This window comes from Sminthopsis crassicaudata, chromosome 6 (genome assembly GCF_048593235.1).
Source record: "Sminthopsis crassicaudata isolate SCR6 chromosome 6, ASM4859323v1, whole genome shotgun sequence".
Taxonomy (NCBI): domain Eukaryota; kingdom Metazoa; phylum Chordata; class Mammalia; order Dasyuromorphia; family Dasyuridae; genus Sminthopsis; species Sminthopsis crassicaudata.
Genome location: NC_133622.1, coordinates 88,879,006 through 88,891,516, shown reverse-complemented (window position 1 = coordinate 88,891,516; position 12,511 = coordinate 88,879,006). Strand labels below are relative to the sequence as shown.

Here is a 12,511-nt window from a genome sequence, read left to right as displayed (position 1 = left end):
AAAAAGTTACTATGGTAATAGAGAAGATTGGAGCTCATCTTCAAAGGAGAATACCAAAGCAAAAATAAATAAATAAATAAATAAATAAAAACTTTTCCTAACTCCCAAAGAGTAACATCAAATGGTTATTTGCTCAAAAATAATTCATAGACTTTTAAAAAGGCTTTAAAAATCAAATGAGAGATTTAAAAAAATTAAATATAAGAACAATTCAAGGAAAAAAAAAGAAAATTGTGAAAAGAAAGTCAACGAACTGAAAAGGAATTTTAAGGAAGAGAATGACTTCTTGAAAATTAGAATTGGGCAAGGGGAGACCAGCAAAATTAAATAAATATAAATAAAAAAGCAAAATATAAAGAATAAAAAAAAACTTGAAATATTTCATAAGAAAAACAATGAATCTATAAAACAGACCAAGAAGAGAAAACATAAGAATAATATATTATCTGAAAGATATGATAAAAGAACCTTGATATAATATAAGAATATATACATATACATGTACACACACACACACACACACACACACACACACACACATATATATATGTATGTATAAGAGTTCTTTAAATTCAGAAAGAAATAAGAAGGCAAGGGGATTGGTAGGAGGAGAGGATAAAGGAGATTTTTAGAGCAACTACTTATATCAAATCTAGGTTAGAGAAGAATAACATACATTTAGAAGGGAATAAAATTCTCCTAAATTTATAAAGAAATGAGGTGAAGTAATAACGTAAGAGGGTATTGAAAGATGTATACCTAAATGAGAATGTGATGAAATATTTATGATTAATAGAAATGGGATAAAAAAATCTAAATTTAGATTAAAATCAACAGGGCAATAGGAAAGGGTGGGAGAGGAGAGGATAAGGAAGAAATCCTTGGAGGGGGATAGGTTAAGTAATAAGAAAGCAAGATTTCAGGTTGGAGTAAAGTAAAGGAGTAAAGGATAAGAAATGAAAGATATACAAATATAAACAAAACATCAGGAGGAGAATTTATTATGTAAACAAAAGTATGGTAGTAATTTTGATCTCAAAGGTAAAGCTAAAATAAACTTAATCAAAAGAGAAAAAACAGAAATTATTTGCAAAGAACTGATCATTTCTATGTTTAAACATTTGCATGTTGAGCACAGTGGAAAAAGGTAACTAATCTTTTTTTATGTTTTTTGTCATTAGGACAACTTAAGTTAACTGACTGAATATTAGAGTTATATCAGTTAATAGCTATACTGTTTTAAAAATCACAAATATAGCTATAACTCTAATTGTTCTACCAACTACTTTTAGTTCTAACCTCTGAGGTCAAGCAGAATAAACCAATCTTCCTTTACTTCTTCTTCATATTCTTAAGCGCTCTTCACCAGAAACAGTAATAACATTACTTTTAAAATCCTTTTCCTCTCCAGACCTGTTATATCTATTTCCTTGAACAGTCTTTATAGTCTATCATCTGACTATATTGATAACCTTTTTTTCTGTATGGGATTCTCATGTCTTCAAGGAAAGGCTGGAAGATCAGTTAGAGAGAAAATTGTGGGGTTGTGGGGATGGAACATATTTTCAAATAGATGACCTGAATTTTCTTTAATGTTTTATAAGAATTTGCTGAATAGGATTCAGCTTTCTAAGGTTCTTCTTAAAACAGGGCGTCAAATTTAAACATAAGGCTCCTCATAAGAGAAGAGGCAAAGAAAAATATATTCAATTTGATGAAATTTTAATAAATTTAATAAATACCTTATTTCTACAAGGGGCTTTTGTAGGCAATTGGGTTGGAAAATTCCATGTTGTAAAGAAAGAAGTAATGCAGATATTTCATTCAATAGCCTAATGGAAAGAAGGAAAGAAGTGATGATTTTTTCACACACAATGAAGATTGGAAGTCCTTGGGAGGGATTCTATGTAAAGTTGTAAAAATAAAATGTGGATGCATTGGCATCATGGAAATTTTTCAAGATATCTTACATGTTTATTTGTTTTGCTTTGTTTTTTTTTTAATTGAAACAATTTGTCTGTAGAGTTTCTTTAATGACTCCTAATGACTTTAAAAATCAACACAAAAGAATTTTATTACAATTGTGTGATTATTAAGATACAATCTTTTATATAAAATCATATATTAAGGTGATATGATTTGGGACTTAAAGTATGGGAAGATTTTTAAGAGATAGAGAATAAAATACACACATTTATAACTTTAAGGCAAAATAATGAGAGAAACTGAAAAAATAAATGAGGACACCGAGTAGTACAATTTGAACATAATATGGACTATATAAAGGAGAGTAATATGAAATAAGTATGGAAATTCAGGTGAGTCAGTTTGTTGAGATACTCAATTTCCAGGATTAGGAATTTACACTTCATTCATTAGACAACTAGAATTCTGAAAATCTTTGATTAGAAGACTAGCTGATGATAGTTAAGCATTAGAAGATTAATCAGTCAGGGGTATGAAAGATAAATTACAGACGGGAGATGATGGAGGCAAATAAGAGTTAGGAAGCTATTATGATTGTCTGGGAAAGAAAAAAATCTTCTTCATTTCAAGTTGTTATAGTCATATGAGAAAACGGGAGATATTTTACATGTATCAGGTAAGTACTTGGCAATTGAATGGATATTGTGGTGAGGAAGAAGAAAAGATTTACCTTTCAAGCTAGGAGCATTTATAACTAGAGCATTTATAGAGTTGATCATACATACAAAGAAGGATACAATTTTGAGTTCATTTTTGGGCAAGCTAATTTTCAGGATTTGGTGTAAAGTCAATTGGGACATGTCACAAGTAATTTGAAGATGTTTCTGTGGAAGATATGGCAATGGAAATACAGACTGGGAAGTTAGTTATATCTCTATGAAGCTAGATAGTGAAGTAGCTAAATCACTGCACCTGGAGTCTGGAAGACCCAAATTCAAATACAGCCGTAAACACTTACTGTGTGACCCTGGGAAAATTAACAGCCTCTTTCACCTTAGTCTCCTCATCTGTAAAATAGCTGGAGAAGGAAATAATGCAGCATCCAGTGGGGGTCCAAAGAGTCAGACATGATTGAAACAACAATAGGAACACTAAATCTACTAAAAAAAGATATTGAAAATCACGAAAATTGAAGATGATATGAAAGCATCATAGTTTATTTAAATGAGCTTAGATCTTGGAATTATAATATCTGAATTCGTATCCCAATTTTGCTATCTTTCACATATGTGCTATTTGGGGAAAAAACAATTTTTCTTCTCTGGGGCTCACTTTCTTTGAATGAGATCTATTTTAGCTATAAATATGTGTTCTTAAGATTGATATAAAAAGAAGACAAAAAGTCAAGGAAAGGATCTTAGAAGATAAATATATTTATGGGGTTGAAGGATAATGAAGATATTTCAATGGAGACATATAAAGATAATCAAACTGAAAAAAGGACAAATCTGAGAAAAATGCTTTAATAGTCAAATGCCAAATATATCAAGAATATGGATTTTAGAGGTGGAGCCAAGATGGTACAATGAAGACAAGAGCTCACATGAACTTTCTCTCAAACTGTAAAGTTTATATTTACACATACACACACACACACACACAGTTATTTCTCCCAAATAATTTTAAATAATGATTCTAAAAATATCTTAGAGCATCATAACCCACAAAATTATGTAGTGGAACAATTTTCTTTCTTTTTTTTTTCTTTACATATCTTTATGGCAGAAATATAGTTCTCAAGATTTCTTTTTAGAAATCTCTTGAGTTCTGTATTTGAAGATCATATATTTTGTGTAGATCTGGTTTTTTCATCAAGAATAGATGAAATTCATTTATTTCGTTAATGCTCTTTTTGCTCGGTAAGTTATTCTTGGCTGCATACCAAGTTTCTTAGCCTTTCAGAATATCATATTCCAGGCCCTGGGGAACAATTTTCCAGCTTAGAAAATTATCAGAAGGGATTGTTATATTAAGGTGGGTCTGGAGTGCAATTTCAGTGCATCCTGTACCTCAGAAAATTAGGAGCAAGCCTTGGAACTTCTAGACCTCCTAGCCCAAAGATGCCAAGAACTACTTGCTAAGTTGGCAGAAAAAGTCTGTCACACTAGGGTATGAAGAGAGCCCCAGCAAACCAGGATCAGGCCTTGGGAGCCATTGAATCAACAGTGGTAGTTGCAGCAGCAGCAACAGTGACAACAACAGTTGTAGCTTCCAGAGATCTCAGCCCATGAATAGAGAGGATGAATTGCTGGTCAGAGGTTCCAGAAAGAGATTTCAGGAAGCTCTTTCCTGGCACTGAAGCCAGCTTTGCTTTGTTGATCTGTGACTTTGCTCATTTTTAGATTTGGGTATCAGTTCTGGCTTATAGAACAGGTCCCCTAGAAGAATCTCTGAAAGCAGCAGAATCAAACCTTGGGAGAGTACACCATCAACCCTGGAAATAGAGCCCTACTTTAACAGAGTCAAAAGTCAATTAATAGGCTAGGAAAATGATGAAAAAAAAAAAAAACAGAAAAAATTCTGATCATAGAAAGTTACTATGGTGATAAGGAAAATTCCTTAAAAGTTAGAATGGAGCAAATGGAAGCTAGGGACTTAATGAAAAATCAAGAAACAATAAAACAAAGCTAAAAGAATGGGAAAAAAAAATGAAAACTATGTGAATATCTCATTGGAAAAACAACTGACCAGGAAAATAGATCTAAAAGGAATAATTTAAAAATTACTGGGCTACCTGAGAACTATGTCCAAGCCTAGACATCATCTTTAAATAAATTGTCAAAGAAAACAATCTTTCCCACCACTCATCCACAGTTCATCTAGAGTATCTTGACATGATATAAATGCTAAAAACATCATAATATTTTATCAGATTTTTTTTCCTTCAGTCTTATGTCTCAAATTACATCCTGGATGCCAGTTCTCTTACATAATTTCTCATTTGTGAAGTATTGATTCTTCTTCATTTCATCTTTTTCTGATAGTTAATTTTAATTCTTAGGAGCTTGTAGTATTCTATGATTAAAAGCTGTACTATATCACCAGGAAAATAGGTAAGCAATATGCTCATTTATGTCTTGAAGAATACTGGGATCATTCAAATGACTGCACCATTTCTCAAGTACAATCCAACCCATTGCCTTCTCTTCATTTTGGGGCCCAGATTATTGTCCAAATTCTGTATGAGTCTCAGGTATACCAAGTCTATCACTTATCTTTCCATTTGCATATCATAATCTAGACAATAGACATTCATGATTCCTACTGAATACTTGATTTTTCTTTTGTGGATATCTATGCTGATGTCTCTTACTGATTTTGAGTTTTGTTTAAGAAGCATGTCAACATTCAGAAGCTTGATGTCATTAACATAATATAATACTCACTGATATCTTAAGGTTCTAACAATCTAGTGGGAATTCTTCCTACTCTATACAAGACAGCTATAGTCATAGAAATTTTAATTTTAGGCAAGCCTATTTTTATGCCTTGAATTAATAATCAAAGAGTTATCTAAAAGTTATCTTTCAGGCACATATCTTTTAAGAAATATTGTATTATTTTCCATATGCATAGAAGAAAATTCGTGGGAAGAGAATAAATGTATTTTTTTAAAGTCAACTTTAAAACCTTTAAGAAAACTGTGCGACTATAAAGATTTAACTTGCCATAAAAATCATGTGTGATGATATACCATTTTTATATGTTTATCAAGAATTATCTGGTTGTATATATTTTCTTGCAAATTTGTATAGAAGCTTATAAGCTACTGATAGTATCTCACTTGTCTTTTGTTGGTAATAAGGTATAGTCTTTTTCCATACCTTTGATAGCTACCTTTCCTCACACACCTTTAATAACAATCCTTTAATCACCTCAAAGTTGAATTTCCTCAAGTATGGACCTTTGTGTGGTAAATGCTATTATTATCTCAATTTTACAGTGAGGAAATTGAGGAAGATAAGTGTGAAGTTATATATTCAGGATCATACATTTAAAAAGTATCTGAGGTAATATTTGAATTCGAGCTTTACTGACTCTAGGTAGTTATTTATCCACTGTGTCACCTAGTGCAATGATTACTTTAATGCTAATATTTTTTAAACCAATGTTTATAATGAACATGGAAATGTGAGATAAGTATATGCCTCATGAAATGAGGTTTCATGTTGCCTTAGGAAACATAAAAATATCAAAATTAATAAATCCCTATTTAGCTTTCTTAGAAGTTTATGAAATAGCTTTTAATTTAACTGCAAATAACTTTTGCATTTTGAATATATATACAAAGATTGTAGCAGTATTTATGATGATATATAAAAAAAGGCACACAAGTTATCAGAGATACCTGATTAAAACTATCTGGGTCTTATTCAGTGAGAAGTACCCACTAAACAGAAAGCAGATGTTATATCCAAGAAATATTAAGAGACTTAGAGGAAGAGCTCTACTGCATTAGGTGGTCTTTCTAGGGAAGATTTATGGAAGCACATAAACAAGAGCTTTTTTGGATAATGAAAAGGCATAGATTAGTCGTGATATGAAGTCCAGGTGAAGGTACCTACACTGATAAAATCTTTGATCCACTGAGATACTGAAGGAGAAAAAAAAAACTTTAAAAATAATTAGAGCTTTTAAAGTTGAAATAAACTAGATTGCTGGTAAGGGGTTGTACCCCACAGAAAGTTCTAAAATAGATGTTGGATAATCACTTACCAAGGATTTTTGTTTATGTACAAGTTGGATGGTCTTTGAAATACTTTTCAATGTTATACTTTTACATTTAATGTTTTTTTTTTGTTTTGTTTCTGACTTCTTGATGAGAAAATATACTAAGAAGATATACTAAGATTGTGAAGAAGTGAAGAATGAAGAGATATTGTCTTCATTTGAGGGAGTAAAGGAATTGTGGAGTTTTTTGTTTTGTTTTGTTTTGGTTTTAGGCTTTATTTGATCCAAGTAATAGATATTTTAAAAAATAATGCCAGGAATATAAAGATTTCAAAAATGTCATTCAAAACTTTCTGATGGAATTTATAGGATTACATATTGAGCTGGAAATGGTTTTAAAGTTTTAAAGATCTTGTCATCAAAGGGCCTAATTTTACAAATGAGAAGATACAGACTAATTGGAGGGTAAATAACTCACCAAAAGTCAAAAAGACAACATTAGAAACATGTTTTAAACTCAACTCTTCTGGGATTTGAGTACTGTCTTGAGACAATGCTCTTTCTACACTATATTTGTATGACCCTTAACAAGTGTTTTAAATACTGGATGAATATAGAAAGGCTACTGAGTTGAACTGAGACTTAAGAGGATTCAATTCTTTTGAGAGATGCAAAAAAAGAACTCAAGCAATACATCTCAGTTTCTTCTTTTTTAAAAATTGAGAGAGATAAATGAGATGATCTCTGAAATGCTTTCCAAATCTCAGCCAGGGATTCTATGCAAGGTGTTCCTTCAAATATCACATAATACTCAAAAGGTCAAGTGATTCAACTGAGGGATTTACTATTTTTAAAACCAGAGGGAATAGTTATCTCATATAAGAAACATTTCAGAATATGTTTAGAATTGCACATGTTTAATCTATATTGGATTACTTATTGTCTAGGGGAGCAGGGTGAAGGGAAGGAAGAAAGAAAAATTTGAAACACAAAACCTTGTTTTGCATGGCTGAATGTTGAAAACTATATTTGCATGTATTTTGAAAATATAAAGCTATTATTAACAATTTTTAAAAATGCAATTCCAAAAAGAAACATTGCAGTAAATAAAATTTTATATAACCTGAAATTGATTGAAGTTATATCTTTTTTTAAAAAATTAATCCTCAACATTTAAAGATTTATATCTTCCCTGCTTCCCCAAACACACTAAAAGACAGTTAAAATAAACTTTAAGAGGACCAGAGCTTCTAGAATAAGATATATTTGTAAAGATAACTATATTGCATTTCAGATGTGTTATTACATACTTAGCATGGCGAATATCTGGTAGTGATCTCTCCAAGGCAATGTTGTTGCTCACAAAAATATTGAAGCCATTTTCTCTGTAAGCTGAATCATCACGGTCTTCTTCAGTGAGAGGATAAGGTTTCCCATGTTCACCTTTACCTAAAAGAAAGAAAAAAAGTGGTTAAAAACATGAAGAAAAAAGTAAATTCTAAATGTTATAGTCCAAGATGGATTTCTTAGTTCAAGTCATGAAAGACTAGTATCACCTCTGAACAATTTGACTCTGAAATAAATTGTATATTTCAATACTGGGGCCATTGGGGTGTAGTGCACATCAAAAATGTCTTTGAAGTCAAGAAGTCCAAGTTTTGTGTCTTACAATACATACTGGCTGAGTAATCCCAGTTGTGTCACAAACTCTCACTGCCCTAGGTAACTAAGATGAAAAATTGCAAAACAGTTGTCCAAATGCATTGTAAAGTGAGCTTCTTCTTTGTATCTTCTCCATCCATGAGATCACAGGTCATTGCTTCCATTCCTATCTCCCACAAAAGGGGATTGAAATAATTAAAACATAAATGCATAATTATTAAATTCTCTAAGATTTTGGGACAATAAAATACATTTTCTAAGGAAATATAGCATAATGTGAATTTGTCAGGAAATGTTTAAGGTTAAGCAGATAATTCTAATTGGTTTAGAGCAATTCATTCAGAATTGAGGAAGTGAATAACTTAAACTCAGGGAGAATATTTTAGCTATGTTATTAGCTTTTCAGATGAAAAGAATATCCTCCCTAACCATCTTGAGACCATCTTGAATATATCCCAATTATCATCTACTTTCCCTTGACAGAAATCTTTAGTACTATCCTTAGGGGTTCTGGGTTTTCATGAGATAAGTTTTCACTTTATCTTGTCCCAAATTAGGTCTTTTTTCACCTCACTTTGCCAACAAATAAACATAAAATATGAAATTTTGCATTATTAGCATTTGACTGATTTTTAAAGTAATTTATTTGTCTCAAGTCTCCTAAAATACTACCAGTCATGTTAAGATTATAAAGAATACCATATTATATAACCTCTTACCTAAAGCAAAAGTACAAAACAAATTTGATTTATTCATTGACCAATCTAAAAAGCATATATCAAGAACCTGTTCTTTACTAAGCATGGCCAATATAAAGACAAAACTAATTCGTTTTTCTCCTACTTAGTAGCATTTTATTTTTCCAAGTACATGTAAATATTTACTTTTGTAAAATTTTGAGTTCCAATTTTTTTTTTTTCTTCCTCACTTCAAAATTAGCTTTTGACTAATAGGATGTTATTTGTGTTGGGGGGTGGGATATTTACTTAGAAATAGGAAAAATTCCTAAATTTCAGATCCAAACTGACTTGAAGGATTCCAATAATGATTTTTTTTAATATTATGGAATAGATGCAACATGTTTATCTAATATATATATATATATATATATATATATGTACGTATATATGTATTTGCATAGTTTCCTCTCCAAGCTAGTTCTTTCAAGAAAACAAGACTTTTCAAGTGAATGATATAAAGTTAGTGAATCAGGGATATAAAAGAAAAAAAGTCTAAGTCAGCAATTATGGTGGATTAGAAAGTCATTCATTACATTATGATAATAAATGCTATCTCTTGAATCTATCAATAAGCCTTCTTCCTGAGAAGCATGGGGGCTAAGCGGGTTTTTTTTTTGTTTTTTTGTTTTTTTTTGGGGGGTGGTTTTTTTTTTTTTTTGGTGTTGATCTTTTTTTGTTTACCTTTTTCATCTCCAAGTCAAATATTATATACTGTGGCTATCTGTTTTATTTTCCCCCACTTAAAAATATACACACATCATACATTTGTGTTTGCCTCCCTTCCCCCACCAATTTTTCTTCCTCCATATACTAGCTGAGAAAATGTTTGCAAATCTTTTGCTATGCTTTACTATGCTTTTAAGAAGAAAAACAAATTCTCTGAAGTACAAATAAACTCACTAACAGTAGGTGGTCTGAGGGAAATAGAAAACTCTGGATAAACAAAGATTTAACCCCCAAATTGGTAAATATTTTAATGGTGTTTCAAACTTTTTATATTGCTGGAAAGATATTGACTCTTTAATAATAAATAAATTTAACTGTCTACTTGGAATTTGCATTAAAGTACTTAAATTCCTTCACAGAACACCTGATATTCACAAGATTTGTATTTATTCTTTTATTTTTCAATATTACCAGCTTGCCTGTAGATCCAAAAAGCACTTGCTTTCTTAACAATGTTGTTGTTGTTGTTGTTGTTGTTGTTGTTGTTTTTATTTAATAGTTTTTATTTACCAGATATATACATGGGTAATTTTACAACATTGACAATTGCCAAACCTTTTGTTCTAATTTTTCTTAACAATGTTAATGGGTGTGTATACTCTTTGTAATGCATTGTACCAGGGTCTGGATGAACAGTTAGGTGACACAGTGGTTAAAGTGCCATTCCTGGAGTCAGGTGGACCCAAGTTCAAAACTAATTATTTGCCCATTTTCCTCATTTGTAAAATGAACTCTAGTATCTTTGCCAAGAAAACCTCAAATGTAATTATGTGGAGTCAGACATTAATGAAAAAAAAAATTCAACAGGGGCAAAAGTGACGCCTGGGGGAAAAAAAAAAAAGAAAAAAAAAAAAAAAACCTTTGAAAACTCAAAGAAATACCATATACAAAACTGTTATGGGCCAGAACCCTGAACTTGAAACAAAGGATTCTTACTAGGTACTAACTAAGTGGAATTGATGAGACAACGGTTATCCAGTTTATCATGGTTCAATATGATTGATTTAATCTTACAACAAATAATGGTTTTCTAGTGATATAATGATTGGTTTATACTCAGTGTAGAGCATATAAGCTAGAAGCTTTAGCTACGATTTATTTGAAGAAATTCAAAAGGGCAGAGAAGACAGGTGGGAGCTCAAGGTCTTGGAACCAAGGAGAGAGGTAGTTCTCTAAGAAAGCTAACTGGCCCCAGAAAAGGAGACACAATTTTGAAGCAGATAATAAAGGATTTGGACTTCAACACCTAGTTGCACTTGTGATTACTGAACTGAAATGAAGGCTGCCTCAAAGACCCCCAAGAAAACTGAACCAAGAAGAACATTACACAAAACCTAGAGATTTCAAGTCAAATAAAATTTATTACAAGCATCCAGAAAGAAAGTGTTCAAGAACTGAAGAATACGGCAAGATAACTCATAATTTAATAGTTATCATCTCATAGGATTGGATAACATAAACCATGATATTCCAAAAGACAAAAAAAGTGTTGACTACAAAAAAGATAAACTTACTCAAAGAAACTAAATTTTGAATACTAAGGAAAAATTGATTTTTTATGAAATAAAGGATATCCATGCATTCTTGATGAAAAGACCAGAAATTATCAATAACTTTGAAATATAAATACCCATGAAAAGAGAAACACAAAATGGTAATTAAAATGAGTAATCAGAAGGGATGTTAAAAAGATTAAAGAGAAGCAGGAGTTGGTACCACTTGGATTTCACTTTCATCTAAATAGATTAATGAGGGGCAAAATACAGATATGAAAATAAATAAGATTTTAATGTAGCAATATATTCATCTCAATAGGTAAAAGAAAGAGGAGAAAATTATGGGTTAAAAAGGAAGAGTAAATTCAGTGAGACATTAATCATAAGGGAAATAAAGCATTAACTCAGAAGGGAATGAAAAAGAGAAAGTAAAAGAAAAGTAATTCAAAAAACCTGGTCTTTTGGATTGGGTAAAGAGAAGAGAGGGAATATCAGGAATAATTGATAATATTAAAGATAGAGAATTGGTGCTGAAAAAATCCTCTTGCCAGCATCTTCGTTTTCTTTCTAAACTGATAGCTAGTAGCAAAGAGAGAAAAGGGAAGAAAATAATAGGATTATATCTATGAATGCAAATGAGCTGAATTCTCTTATAAAGTATAAGCAGAAAAGAAAAGGTATTATAATGTAAAATTAAATGATAGTTGTTTATAAGAAACATATTTGGACCATACAGACTTACCCAGATGAAATAAAGGTGAACAAAATTTATCATGCTTGAGCAGAACTTTAAAAAGCTAAAGTAGTAAACAAATGGAGAAAAGTAATAATAATAAATAGGTCCTCTATTAAATATAAGGCAATAAGAACTGTATTTTTAACAGAGGGCTTTTAACAAGAATTTAAAATTATCTGACATCTACATAATGCAATCACAAATGAGTAATGAATCATAAAGCAAGTAATAAAAATAAAATGTACTTTCATTGATAATAATGCCAACAAGAAAAGAAAGCTTTTTTTTGGGGGGGGCAGGGGTAGAGATATAACCAAATCAGTTCTCAGATGAAAAGATAGAGCTAGAGAGGCAGAGGAAAGGGAGATAGACAGGTAGATACAGAGACAGAGAGACAAAGACACACCAAACACACACAAAAAGTATAGAGAGACAGATATGGAGAGAGAAGAGGGGAGAGAAGGAGAGAGGGAGGAAAGGTGGGAGAGAAGGAG

The 12,511-nt window shown here is 31.2% G+C and overlaps 1 protein-coding gene across 2 annotated transcripts in view; it reads right to left on the bottom strand.

The window, feature by feature from the left end:
* GALNTL6 (polypeptide N-acetylgalactosaminyltransferase like 6) overlaps positions 1–12,511 on the bottom strand; it is a 1,464,604-nt gene that overhangs the window by 836,443 nt on the left and 615,650 nt on the right. For both annotated transcript variants that reach the window (XM_074275446.1, XM_074275447.1), the window contains exon 3: positions 7,968–8,106. In XM_074275446.1, coding sequence (XP_074131547.1) covers positions 7,968–8,106 — 139 coding nt within the window. The remainder of the gene's footprint in view (positions 1–7,967; positions 8,107–12,511) is intronic.